This window comes from Larus michahellis, chromosome 1 (genome assembly GCF_964199755.1).
Source record: "Larus michahellis chromosome 1, bLarMic1.1, whole genome shotgun sequence".
NCBI lineage: Eukaryota > Metazoa > Chordata > Aves > Charadriiformes > Laridae > Larus > Larus michahellis.
In genome coordinates this window covers 68,798,312-68,813,108 of record NC_133896.1, presented here as the reverse complement: position 1 = coordinate 68,813,108, position 14,797 = coordinate 68,798,312, and the positions used below count along the sequence as shown (strand labels likewise).

The 14,797-nt window shown below is 46.4% G+C and overlaps 1 protein-coding gene across 1 annotated transcript in view; it reads right to left on the bottom strand.

The window, feature by feature from the left end:
* Window positions 1-3,566: 3,566 nt before the first annotated feature.
* Window positions 3,567-14,797, bottom strand: part of BCL2L13 (BCL2 like 13) — a 41,316-nt gene continuing 30,085 nt past the window's right edge. The window contains exon 7 of the mRNA XM_074584950.1: window positions 3,567-6,363. Coding sequence (XP_074441051.1) covers window positions 5,551-6,363 — 813 coding nt within the window. The 3' untranslated portion in view covers window positions 3,567-5,550. The remainder of the gene's footprint in view (window positions 6,364-14,797) is intronic.

The following is a 14,797-nucleotide window of genomic DNA, read 5'->3' as shown; positions in this document are numbered from 1 at the left end:
TGCTTCAGCATCAGTTCCATTAGTCTTTGCGATTTAACAAATCCAGTGGTGTTCTTTTGGTCTGAGTGGGTTTTAGCTTTACACTCCAATAAAAGCTTATAATGCAAGTTAAAAATGGGGAGAGGCCCCCTAAAGGTATAGCAGTAAGATGCATCCTCTGCAGCTTGTTCTGTCCACAACAGTGTTCCTTCCTTCCCCTGCAGATACTGCAGGGAGATCAAAAGCAGCTTCCACTGGAAGCTAACTGTAGCTCCCCCACTTCTACAGCATAACCATAGACCTCTAGCTTGGAGGAAGCAAGTCAGCCTACCAAAGAGACCGAGAGAGGGTCAGCTCTAAGTAGGAAAGGAGGAAAAAAAAAATGTGATAAAGTTATTTAACTTCAGGAGGTGGATCTGGCTGTATTGCTAACACTGCAGCTGACCCCTGCCAAGCTGCTGCAGTTCTCCTTCCCCAGCCCAGCACGCTAGTCAGGAGAGTTCACAAACTGAGTACCGCTGCCTAGAGCTAGCCCTGCAGTCCCTGCTCCGTCTGGGCCTGAGCCGCTGTCTCTACCAGAGTCAAGTAGTGGTTGTTTAAATCTTACAAACCCCCCCATTATTATTTTTTTTTAATGGCAATACAGGGCTTGCACTTTGAAGCACAGATACATACATGGAGCCAAAGCAATACTCTTCTTGTGACCTTCCTAGTGCTGAAGCTAAGTAGACCAAGCCAAATTCAAGTCATGCCTAGCTTCTGCCTTCAACAGGTACAGGTCCATGGGTCACTGGGAAACATTTTCTCCTGTTGTGTAACCTCCTGGAGTAGATGCTACTCCTGTTGTATGTATCTGCTCCTGTTGGAATAGACACATATGCATGAGCTGACCTTCAGAATGTTTCATGGCTGGAGTGAGACATTCTGCTGAAGACCTGGGCTCTACAGCTGGGGCTGCAGTCAACCTTCCACTGCCCTCCCCCACCACTATTTCACAGCAAAAGAATCTAGTACTTAGAGTCTCAAATTCTGTAGCATGAGCTTGCTCTGGTTCAGCGCATGAGAGACTATGCTACCAGAAGCACTTCTAATTTTTTTTATAATATTTTATTTTTTTGCCAGAAGAGCAAGATCTACCTTACTAGGGCTTTGCTAGTACTGTAGCTGAAATTAAATGCAAGGAAGGTTTATGACCTCAGATTACTTTGTCTCCTACAATCACTAAAATGAAAAAAGACCAAACTCCAGACCCTCGCTTGTTTAGTACTAAGAAAATTTCTCATTTGTGACCATTAGAAAGCATCGATTAGTTTAAAAATACAGTGCAAAGTGTTAACCTAGCTGTGATCAGAGCTACGTGAAAAGGAAGGAAACGGGATTCTGGCAACAGAACTTGCCCTACACGAGAGCACTCAGCACTACAGCTTCCAAGCGGCACTTGAGCTGCAGAGGCCTGAGCACAGCCCCCAGCCACGATGAAAAAAGTCAAGCCCTCACAAACAGCAAGGATGGATTCTAGCAGTAGTGACAGGCAAGAAACGACCAACAGCAAACACCACACCAACAGGCACTTCACCTCCAGCCAGAAGTTAAACTGGTGCCTAAACCCAGGTGCAGTACTAGCCAGCCAGTGCTCAGCATCCACCTAGCCTGACGAGAACCGAAAGCTTCTGTTTTTCAAGCAGCTTCTCTGCATGCCCAGTAATATTTAGATTTTTGCCCCAGATGAGCAGCTCAGCACTGCTGTGCCAACTACAGCCACCCAGGCCTGGATCTGCTGAAATTTAAGGAACTCTGGAGCCAGGAGTCCACCAGGCTCTTGCACAGCACACAGCTACAAACAAGCAGGGCCCTGGCTCTCTAGCTGTGTTTTTCTGGGCTTTTATGCAACAGCAGGATTCTGGGTTTCAGTCGTTGCTCCCGGCCTCTTGTTCCAGGAATGCTGCCTGAAGAAAGATCTTTCCCAGCTGCAATGCCCAAGTCGGCGTAGCTTAGACTTAGGCACGACTGAAATTTAAGTTGCACCTGATCTTGAAAGCCTTTTCCTTGCCAGCTCCTTATTTAACATGCTGCTCACTGCAGTTCTGTAAGTATTTAATACTTTTTTTGTAGATCCAGTCCTCTGCTGTTTTAGCATCTCAGCTTTAGGGTGTGCTGCAGATGAGGATAAAGTGAAGAAAGATTGGGTCTAAGGTAGATATTTTATTAAGGTACAGGCCACTCGAGGACAGATATTGAGGCACTTCTGGGAAGGGGATAAGCAACACAAGTGAGAGTAATTCTATATGCCCTTTTGTAAGTATATAGCTACTGCCTTTCCTCTGCCAGCTGCAAGAGATCCACTAAAAAGAGGTCGCATCACACAGTTCAGGGTAATTAGACCCTGCAGTTTAGGATTACTTTAATTTACTTGAAGATGGGGGTGGGGAACCAAACCCTTCCATTTTCCAATTCACACCTTTAATAGAGCAAGCAGCCTGGCACTCAAGCCTGTAAGGATGCTGTCATCTGAGCTTACCCGCCCTTTGGGGACTTCCGCAAGGCCTGTCCCAGCTCTGACCACAGGACTCCCAAATTCAGTAGCATGCAAGTCCGTAACTGACGTTTTTAGCTAACGGAGCGTTCCCAGAGGAGACGCGGAACGATAAAATTCTCTAAATGCGCAGTCAGCAGAGTGGGGGAGAAGATGGTACAAATTCTTGCTGCCTGGTCAAACCTGTAAGACCCTAAAATGAGAAAATAAAGAAGGGACCAAACCACCAGAACACACGGTGCAGCTGATGCTCCATTAAATGTAGCAACACCCCAGATGCTCAAGGCTTTCACCAACCATGGAAATGCTTAACAAAACAAAAAGTCGTTTGTTTTCCTTACTACGGCTGCCACCTTCTTCTCCCTGCTGTGTGTAGAAGACGACACATTTTATTTAATGCCCCACTGGGCTCCTTGTGCCAACAAGCTGGCGTGGATTTGTTCTCGTCTGTCCTGTACCAATCTCCCGCGCTACTACTGAAACAACCACTAAAAGAACACCTGACCTTGCCCCCCGGCCCCAGTCTGTACACAAATTATCCAGTGTGCAAAAAAACCCATCTCTGCTTCAGAGCGCACGTGGGTGCTTTTGTGTAACCCCACTGGGTGGCTAGAGCTGGGGGATGTCCCAAATGTAGGTGCATCATCTTCAGTCAGGAGAGGACGTAGGTCGGGTTAAGAACGGCCCTTCTCCCACAGAGAACGTGCCCGGAGAGGAAACCAAAGCCGTCAGCAAGGCAGCAGGAGAAGGGGAGGCCCACCCGACCAGCAGCCCTGGTCACACAGGAACAACCAGGCACCCTCACAGACTGTCACTGTCGCGACAGGGGAAATGAAGCAAAACTGTAAACAGTCGTGCACATCCGTGACAAAAGGAGCATTAAGCCACCTCTCCTCTCCACGCGAGGGAAGCTGCCGTGGAGGGCCAGGAGAGGGAACTGCAGTGGTGGGAAGGCAGACACCGGAGAGTCTGTGGCGTGAGGAGGTCCCAGCGACCAGTTCTGGGCACACAGCACAGCAGTGACAGTACCAGCGGGGCACCAGGAAATGGCCAAAAAAGTCAATTCTATTTTGCAACACGGTAAAGGGTTTCTTTTTCTGTTAAGGCCAACCTGCTGCCTTTTGTACATGGCAAAAGAGAAAATCAATGATCAGCAGTAAAGTCCAGAACTCCAGAGCTCCCGCGTTCGGTCCGCAGCAGTACACAGGTGACAATCCCTCCTCTCAATATTCAGCTTCACACACACAGGTCAAAATCCGAGAAGTTTTCTAGAAAATTCACTCTCAAAAAAAGCTTAAACAAAAAAAAAATTCCTCAGAATCTGCCACGGTCTTACTGACTTCCCAGCATCCTGGGATACGTAGCAAGAATATCCTAAAATAGAGAATGTGCTAGAATCTCTTCATTCTCAGATCACTTAGGAAACGGACTCATTAGGAGACATACTCTAGATAAGGTTATTTAGAAATAAAGTACCTTGTCTTTGTGCTTCATGAAGAGTAAGCTTCCTGTAAGCTCACGATTGCGGTTTTTCCATTATCCCGAGTTCCCTTTCACCTACCTCCACCTGGCCTAAGCCACAGCGCCAGCACGAACCCCCTGAGATGCCTCAGTAGTTTTGCCTGGAAAGCCGAAGGTCTTGCCCAGAGAGCTGCCGTAGGGACAAGGACAGACAGAGAAACGCGCACTGCGAGAGGAACACTCGTGGTTGGATCCGACGTTTACTAATGCGTATGGCAATACTGCAAAGGCTTCTCTTCCCACGCATTATGTGGTGCTGTGACTGCAGGAAGAGGGATTTACTTTTTGCCAAAGTAATTTTCTCACCACCTGTGAACCTGTAAGTTTAGCTTATTACAGATTCAGGGTCGCAAAAGGAATCGCACTGAACAACACTCCGGGGTCAGGTCGGGAACAGGCAGATAGAGGAGATGTTTAATGCTGTTTTGCTCAGTTGCTAGAATCCATTGCTTTATGTATCTGGGATTCTGTCACAGCCAAGACCAAGTTAGGACTAAACATACTCTGTGCTTAACCTGGGAAAAACGATAGACTGCAGCGTGATACGGACAGCGTGGCGATTCACCTTTGAATTGCGCAGGAGGCATCGGCCTCACGTTCACGCAGTTTTGCCGTCTCTTTGCTGAACAGACCCTGCTCTCAAAGTACTGGTCAGAACGGCACCGTCTCCAGCATGAATTTTGCACCTCTGGTAACTCAAGGGTGGCAGTGAAGTGGGCCCGGCAGGAGCAGAGCAAATGGATTCTCCAAACCAGCAAATAGCAGTGTCCCCCCCACCCTCCTGGGCAGCCCAAAGCACCGTCCTGCACCTCTTCCCCCCCCAGGAACAGCAGGATGCTCAGAGATAATACAGCTATAGAGAGGCAGCATCTTTACAGGATGGGGCTCCAGTAAATGTTAGGGGCCAAAACCAGTGTGAGCAAAGAGGTAAGAATAAGCACTGTCCCACTGGGGCTTAGGAGGAACCTGCGAGGTTACGAGGAGCAGTGCTGTACCTGAGAGGAAGCCAAGACAAAAGGGAGACCAGCCTCTCGCTACAGGACTCAGGTTGGCTAATAAATGTTTCTTAGGGAGGGTTGGGGGGGGGCGCAACGGGAGGTGACAAGACAGCACAGCTGCAACAGCGGTCAGTCTGAGAAGCCAAAAACTCCAGGGGTTGGCGGCAGCTGGCTCTCCCCTTCCCCTGGGGATTCTCTGTTCCAGTTCCTAGAGTACGAGCACCCCTTTCTTCAGCACCTGCGCTTAAGTTCTTAAATTTGCAGATTTTGTTTTTTTTTTTTTTTTTTAAAAATACCCCTGTACTTTAATCACGAAAAACCAGTCCCCGCCCCAATTCTACTTAAAAACATGATTGTCCATAGCTGGAGGCTTATTGAACGACCTCACCCCATCACCATTAAGTTACTCAGATGTCCAATTAAACAGCAGGCAGCTCAACCTTTAGGTAACACAACTACAACAACTGGATCGTGCCCTCTTCTCTCTCCCCCCTCCTCCTCCTCCTCAAGAGAGCTCCGTTATTTTTTTCTAAGCGCCAGCGCTACTCCGACCGCTACAGCTAATATAGCTACCGCAGCAGCCCCACCGTACAGCAATATAGATTTCCCTTCCGGCAATAAGATAGGCTTCTCCTCTGCAGCGGAGGATTTCTCTTCTATTTCTTCCAAACGGCCCTCTTTCCCCACTTTTTGTTCCCCCGGAAGCAGTATTTTCTCAGGTTCTGGTGCAGCTTTTTCTTCTGATGGGGCTAACTTTGGGACAGGTTTACTTAATACGGGGATTTCAGGTTCAACAAGCTCTTCAGCCGCTTTTCCCTTTTCCTCCTGTTTTGTACGTGGAAGTGCAGAGGGATGTGCTTTTTCAGCAGCAGCAATTTCAGCTGGAGGTTTTACTTCCTGTAAAGAAGCAGGGGTTTCTGGAAACGCTGCCTGCACGGTCTCTGCAGCGACGGCTGACACCACGGCTTCCTCAATCCCCTCCGGTATCTCTTCCTTCTCCACGTGAACAATATCCGAGTTGGAAGAGTTGTTCTCACTCCTTTCTTCACCCCCTCCGTTGCTGTCCAGGCTTTTGACTTCTTCAGGATCCATGGCCACTTGCTGCCAGGACTCGGGTCCCAGGGAGACCGGCAGGCTCTCCGTGTGCCAGCTCTGACTCGCTGACAGGGAGACGGGCAGGCTCTCCGACTGCCACGACGTGGTCACTGTGGGGGACTCTGGGGGGCTCACCTGTCCCGAGTTGTCGCTGGTCAGGATGTAGATGTCATTACTGTCCTCTGCGATGAGCCCGGGGTACTCTTCCTCTTCGGATTCCAAAGTGAAGACCGTCCCCTACGAACAAAAAGGAGGACACAACACGTGAGCGATGGCTGCAGCATCGCCTCCCCTGTACGGGAAGGAACAGGACACCTGGAAACTTAGTGGGGCTGGCGGAAAGATGAGACGGCCTCAGCAGGAGCAGCAGGTGTCTGACCTACATTTTAGAAGAGATTACAAAACCCAGCTGGTCCAGCCGGCATTTCCAGAGAATGGAACCACTTATAAGAGCTTTGCTGGGAGCTCCTCCTTCCCCTGACGTTACCGCAGCGCTGAGGACATCTCCAAAACATACCACGTGGGCATTATTAACCAGAGAACAAGATACCAAAGTCTGAAAACCAAACTGAAACAAAACAAAGGAAAAAGAAAGCAAATGTAAGTACACAAGCCCAGCTGAATACCACTGCCTTCTCCATTTTGTGCAAGCGTGCTGTATTGCTCGTCCATCGTCATCTAACAGTGTTTCTCTCACATTGACTTTACCACATTTCCAGTGCTAGCTGAAGCCTTTATTTCTACATTGTATCAAAAAGCTGGAATCTACAGCAATTCTAGTATTTTACTACAAACAAATTTAGCTATTCTTAAATGAGTTCACTTTCCAAGACTGTCACGATAACTTTGGCTACACAACTTAAGTAAAACCAAACAACCGAGCACAGACATCCAAAGATGCCGACAGAGTTGGTTTGTTTTTATTTAGCTAGGAAAAATCTGTAGACATCCTAAAAATTTTGACAGCGGGCTCCAGTTAGAGAAACTGCACATGTAAAATACTGACTGCTTCCTTCCTTACAGAAAGAACGGCGCCGTTGATCCCAGTCATGCGTCGCCTGCTGAGTACACAGAAGAGATTTGCTTCAAGGGGAAAATTACAAGAGGAAAAAAAAAAAAAATAAAATCTAAGTGCAGGAGAAGAACCTAAGATGGGTGTGATACCAAGAATGTAAGCAACAAGAGGCAGGGGCAGAGGGGAAACCCCAAAGCTACGCCGTATAACAGAAGTCTGTGAAACCATTAACAAAGATTCAGTTACTCCCTTGCTCCTAACAAAACCGATTTTGGGCGTTTTATCAAGTGCCGCAGTGCTGGGAGCCCTTTCCCTGCAAATTCCACATTCAGTTATCAAGTTTACCTATTTGGTCCCATCATAACACGTAAAAAAAAAAAATAAAAAAATCCATTTGTTTTCTTTTTCCCTGCTCCCTTCTGCACGCAATAGTTCCCCTAAACCACTCCAAGCAGTTGTCCTCATCTTTTCAAACCCTTCCCGACACCTGTGAAGTTGGCGTTTGGTTGTGCTCCAGTCTCCTATCAATGGCTTCCCATTCCAAGACACCTCCTCGGTTGTTCTACAACTTTTTATGGATTCACGCAGCGGTCTGTGTCAGGAGCCGATCCAAGTTAAAAACAAACATGTTCTTTATTTTGCTGAGTTGTTTTTAATCCTGATCAGCGTCCAGTCTGTCCCACTGAGATGCTCGAGCGCGACTGCGGGCGCAGCAGGGCCAGCAGCCGCACCTGCTCTCACGGGTGCCAAAAGAGCTGAACCGACGCCAGCTCCCTGCTTAGAGAGCTGGAGGAAAACGCATTTCAGCTTTGGTAACTCCAAATTACCACTTAGTTCTTAACATACAAGGAGTTCAGGGCCTACAGGTCAGTGGTTTCTAACTTTCAGCAGCGCATCCGCAGAGCTCGTAGCTCTGGGCCAGCAGCAGAGCGCTCTTCTCTCAGGGGAGCACGAGATGCCCGGGCTCTCCACAGAGTCACCGGGCACACTGCAATTCCTCACTTCCCTAGCACAGGGAAGGAACCCCCCACACACAAAAAAACCAAACCAAAAAGCGAGTTGCGGGCACAGGAGAGACAGCACAAACGCTGCGGGTCGCTGGCAGTGGCTGCAGTGAGAGGAAACGAAGCAGGAGCGGGCCCCTGGCGAAAGCACTGAACTGGCACTTGAGAGATCTGCGCAACTCAGGGGCAGTAACGCTTCCATCCTTCACAGTGGAAACTATTCCTGTATCAACAAACTTTGAGAAAAGGGGCCAGTGGAGCCCGAGCTGAGGATGGGAGTGAGGTTTCTCTCCCCATTCCCCCAAAACACCTTGCCATTCTGCAAAACCTGACGGACCCGCTCCTGGAGACTTCTGTACAACGGTGGAGGCTGTAGTACAGGACAGCACTGGGAAGGTCAAGATTTTGTGACGTATTTTGGTAGGGGTGGCATCTAAATCTCATCTTCTCAGCCCGTGGACTTTTGGAAAATATTTGTGGATGAATAAAGGAATCTCACAGAGCACTTCAAAAGGAACTTTTCTTTATAAATGCCTTTAAATTGCTTGGATACGGGAAGCACCATCTGGTGCAGTAACACGTTCAGACACTCTAAAGAGAAATGGTACACAGAATTCCTCAGGGGAAGCTTAAAAGCAATCAGGCACCTAAGGATCTCCACGAAGTCTTGATTCAGAAGGAAATAAAAATTAATAAAGCGTTACATTTGTGAAAATGTCCAGACACCACACACACACCAACAAATCCAAAGCAAGTTCTGCTCTGCGAGCAGTGACTGAGAATTCAAGACTCCGGTACCCTCTTGAAAGCCACGTTTCACTAGAAGAATGAATTTTTTTTAAAAAATGCAGCTTAGGCCATTAAAACAAAATGGAGCTCTACAACCTAGGAGGAAGCAACCAGCATTGCAAAGTAAGGGCAATGGAAAAGAAGAGCCAAGAAGCCTAAGTAAAGGCAGAGGTTGCCAGATCCAAAGAGACCAAATCCTGAGCAGTGTGGGCCGGGGCTGCTGGGCAGCACGTGCAGGCGGGACTCCGCGCGCAGCCCCAGGCTGTCCTGCTCCAGCAGACACTGGAGAGCCGCAGAGCAGGGAGCGGGTCACTGTGGTTCACTCCCACTGCCCCAGGCTGAGGGTGGAGAGGCAGCACCCCAGGCACACTCTGGGGCCGTACGTTTGTCCCTTTGATCATCAGGATTTCCTCTGGATGGTGATGAAGTAGGAAATACTCTCACTGTGATGTCAGCTACTAACAGACACCTATGATCACAGCAGTTTTTTTTAATTCCACAGGCGATACGGACTCAGAACAGCAGCAATTAAACAACGAAATAACTAGATGTACAACCTGCGATCTCATGAACCTCTGTACTACCGTCCTCTACGCTCTACCCTTCCACAAATCCGAATCAATTTATTTCCCGCCGGCGGCACATCACAACGGCACATCTGGCACATTACAGCCAGACTACAGCTGTAATCTGACGCTAGCAAAAAGAACAGGGACACACACACAACTGGTGGCAGCTCTTGTCTTCACACACCACTGGAAGTGCACCCGTACTCTTGGGACTGGTTCAACGTGAAGCATATAAAAAAATATTGCAAACCCACACTATGCTTGTGAGATCTGGTGATTGTAGCAAACTTCTTTTCATTAATAAACTAAAAAAAGCACCAAGTAGGGCCATGTTCAGGCAGGCTAAATTCCCCTGAAGTTGTACACCGCACAGTGGTGAAAGCCAAGCACCTCTGGGCAGTGACTCAGCAGCCCACGGCAGGGAGGAGGGAGCCACCCCAGTCAAGGGGGACAATCGGGTACAGAGACCACGGTGACATTTAGGCCATCCTGATACTCCTCAATAGATATTCCTCCGGCCTCTGCTCCTACTCTATTCCTCATCTGCCGCTCTTTACTTTTCCCTTTCCTCTTATAAAGAAAATCAAAGTTCTTCTCTGGGGAGGGAACCCATAGATAATTTGACCATGATAAAAATGAACAATTAATGTAGACGAAGTACCACCACAGCTACTACCTGGACTAGTAGGTGCCCAGGCCCAGCAAAATATCTCATCTCAGTAGACCCTCAGCAGGTTAACAAACAGATGGAGAGGCAACCGAGACATACAAGGATTAGTTATTCTAGTTATTCCCACATATCAGGGCATTTTGTAAAGGCTATGTGCTTTACCGAGTGCGCACTTTGACTGGAGATACGCTTCTCACAAAATACAGGTAAGATCTGGGCAGATGCTGAGGGTAATGTGCAGGATAAACTGCTTTGGAGAGGGTACGGAAATGAAGGGACAGTGATGGGGGAACATGGGCAATTCTCGACAATTCAAATACTTCATTAATACGTGCACCAACACCACACACCCATCCCACCTTCAGCAGAAAGGAGGTTCTAAGAGGCTCAAGCATTTTATGGTTCCTTTTCTCACGCCGTACAGACTGGAACGACCTCAAAAGAGATATCAGTCGCCGGCTCCTTATAAATCAGAGCCTTATAAAGCCTGGCTGATTCCTTTCTGTCTTTACAGGCAATTTAACTTCCACGTCAGTGCCTCGGGGACACAACTCTCCAAGCTTGAAGAGACCGATCGCCCGAGGCTGAGAAACCTGGGGGAAAGCTAACACGCTGAGTGTCACTGCGTAGCTTCGCTACTTTTTCATTAAAAGCTCATGAAGTTTTAATTGAAAAGCCAGACAGTAATAGGCATTATTTAGGATATAGGACTAATATTTCTTGAGCTGAATTAACAGTTAATTCAGCGAGTCAAGAGGATAAAGCAAGGATTTTGCGCTGATTTGGTTGAGGTTTGCACGTTTATGTTGCTTGTTTGTTTTTTTCTTTTAAAGTAGCTGCAATAAAAACTGAATGACATTTAGGACAATTCTCTTGATTCGGCTACAGACCTGACCCAGAAGCAAAGCTCCCACAGACAGATTAATTCAGGACAGGATGGAACATGTGGAAGGATTTTTAATAACCCGATGCCTTATATAAGCCCTACACTTCAGACTTAACTGTAAATAAGGAATGTATGTAAGCATTTGTTTATCTGCTTTGTTTATTGTAAGCGGATAGTCTACTGCTCCAGACCAGAAAAATCGATTCCTCTTTTTTCAAATTTGGGATGGGAGACTTGCCAACTTGGGAGTGCTTTTCCTCATCCAGCACACTTACAGAACCACGTCACGTTTGTCTAGAGAAGCAAGAGCGAGTCCCTCACCGCAGCACCCTGCCACTCCCGATCCCAACCACCGCCACGCGAGGGAAGAGCTGGCACTAGTTATGATGAGAAGGAGAACCGGGTAGTTCCCTTCTTGGTTAGAACACAAGGACGAGCACCGCAGGTGGGGCAGTCTTGAGGAGAACAACTTTAATTCTGTTGAGGTGGCATCTGCAGATCTAAAAAAGGAGCTCCGGAAGTCCATCACTGTCCTCAACCTACGTGGTTTGACTTGTAGGAATTTTCCCCAAGACTTCTACAAGTGACAGAAAGCGCTCCTAACAAATGTTCTAGACTAGCCCTCGGGACAGGCTGTAGCTATAATATTACAGGGTGAGCTACACTAGACAACTGTAAACTGGTAATGAAAATATGATCAAAATAATGAAAAAAAAACCCTGAAAGCTCTTCCAACAAGCAGAACCCATCGGTTTGGATTCAGCCGTAGTCCTGCCAGCGTCAGTAATCCAAACTTTGCTGAAAATCGCTTGCAGCAGTGGATTCAGAACACTACCAACCTTTAACATATAGTAGGAAATTGCTACTTAAAAACACCTGTCAAGTTTCAATTATGATTTAAAGACAACAAACATAAAAAAAATCCCCACAAATTTGGAAACTGACTCTCATGACTAGTACACTATTTTTCATGGTTTTCTAATAGGTCTGTTATTAAGTGTATAGAAACAAGCTGACTTACTAACTATAGTGGTTACTTTTGGTAAACAGCAAAAATTTTAACTACACATAAGAAAAAAAAAACATCCCTATTTACCAAAATAATAATTTCAGCCTGATTTACGTAAAGCTCCTTCTGGTGGAAATAAATATTAAAATCAAAACTCCGAATGTCTCAAAGACAAAAGTAACTTTTTTCCTAAAAACTAGTAGGAATAATAGTACATATTGAATCTGTAATGGAGATATTATTAGATAACGAACGGAAAGAGACCGCCATTAAGGCGTTCAACAGAGCACTTATTGTATCTTGGAAGCCCTGCCCGGTAAGCTCGGAAGACCAGATGAATGCAAAACGAGTCTACCTCTAATTGCTGCGGACGCTGTGTGTATTCTTCTAGGGTTTCCTTGAGTTTTGTTTTAAGTGTTATAAAAAGCTCGACTGGTCTCTCTGCTTCAGTTCTTAAAGAAGTATTTTTTACACAGGCAGGTTACAGTTAAGTCTGTTCACGAAAGGAATGTTGTGGATAGGCAACTCATACAAAACTCATCTCCAAAAATGCTTAAAAAGCCCCCAGAAAAGCTATACAGCCCAGCAAGACACCCATACACCCCAGATCTTGATTTTGTCCAGTAGAAGCAAAAATTCTTTATACAGGTCAGAGAGAAGTGCCACCTTGTGGGAAAAAATACCTATGCTCCCTGAGCTTCCCCCCCAAACCCTGAAATGAAACAGACCCACATAAAATCCCCAAGAAAAAGAGCACCTTGGAGTGGAGGAGGAAAACGCTGGCAGAACACAAAAGTTCCAGGAGAGGAATCTTTACCCTGATAAAAAAATCAGAACGCTCAACATGGCTACGAAGTTTTTCAGGCGAGAGTACTGACTTTATCTTGTAACATAACCTATCACAGAGAGAAACGAGGTTCGGTCATTACTTCCCTTGCACCAACAGCGCCACAGTGACAACAGGAGCAGTAGGAACCCATCAAATGCATTTGTGCTTAAAATCTGGTGTCTGAAAAACAAAAGGTGAGGAGCGATGAACTGGTCTGTGTCCGGGGATCCTGAAGGATCTCCCTTTGGGAAAATATGAAAATTTCCCACAATAACAGATTACCCAGAGCTGTGAATGCGCTTGTTGTGCGATTTCTAGCTATAACAGAGGAGCAGCCGTGTGCCGGTGAAGCACCATCCGTGCCGAGGGCTGAGCAGGGGAATGGGAAGGCTGTGCCCACAGGGTCTGCCGGGGTCGGGAGAGCTTCGCTCCTGCCCGCACCGACCGGGGCTGCAGTTCCATCCGCCCCGTGCCTCCGTCTGCAGCCCCGCAATGCCGTGCCTCTTCAGACCCTGACAGCGTTACCCTACTAATCCTTCAGAGAAATGGCTTATAAAAAGGGGCAGCTGACAACACCCACATCTCCAACAGCACATTAAAAACAAACAAAAAAAACCAAAACAAAACAAAACCAAAAAGCCCTCAGGCATTTATTGTAGTATTCATTTTTGTGAAACTGTCAAGATAGGCGGAGCCAAGAAAAACAGAGCAGAGTCCACAAATAGGACTGTACTTTTGAATGCGGAAAAAATAAAAATAAAAAGGAAAAAAGAAAAAAAGTCGTGAACCAAATCAAAGCACACCGATATTGCAGCCACTGCTCTCATCCCCTTCAAGGAATGCTTTGGCTAGAAAAGCCTGCAGAAACGATCCTATTCCTTCCCCTGCCCTCCAACATAACCTCTACTACCTGCAGAGAGTCAGCACCAAAGCAACACCCTTTAAGGTTTCAGTCTTAGCAGTTTATACTGAAGTAAATTCAGTTATTTAGAGACAAATTCTTCAGACAGACTGATCTGAAGTTGTTGTAAGGGAAAAAAGAAAGGAGATCTAGTTGCTCCTTGACCATTTAAGTTCCTTCTCCTTCAGCCACAGTGCCTAAAAAAAACCAAACCTATTACTATAACCAAAGAAGTTGTCTATAAATAAAAGTGGATGTTTCACTGCCGTGGTCCATGATACAAGTGTAAAGTATAATTATTTTGAAAATAAAACTCCTTTCTAGGACTTCTCTAATTAGATTGCCCTTTCTTGCATCTCTACCATATTAAACTTACTTATCTCTCCTCCAGCAGAGCCCGTCTCTCTATTTCTGCATTGTCATTCTCAAGGCAGACACCTGGACTGCTGCAGAAGGAGTTTTTAATCCCTGGTAGCGCAAACTGACTGCCTCCTTCCCCAGGATGGCAAGAGTCTCTTTACTCTTTTTCTCCTCCAGATTGTTAACAGACGCTAGTACGTAAATTATCCAATCGCTAGCAGCAAAGAAAATGTCAAAACCAGCAGAAAAGCCCAAGACAAAACACTGGAAACAGAGAACAGCTCTTCTAAGGCTCAGATATGAAACTGTAAACACTATGCGTATTTCAAGCAAATATACTTTTACTCTCTTTGACATAGGTAAATAACTAGTTAAATTCAAATCCAGATCCGAACATCACGAGACAAGAACCCTGGGAAGGCAGAGACAATTTCAGCTGCAGGTCACAAATACAAATAGCAGCCTCTTACTGAGAGCAGAAAGGTTATTAACTGAATACTGATAAACACCGATGGCATGCACTTATTTCACCTCTTTCAAACAACTGAAAAGCAGATGGGCTTGTAACACAAATGTGAATCTGAGAGAAAAAAAGAAAAAATAAAAAAGAAGCAGCTAGCTTCCAAGTAATCTTATAGT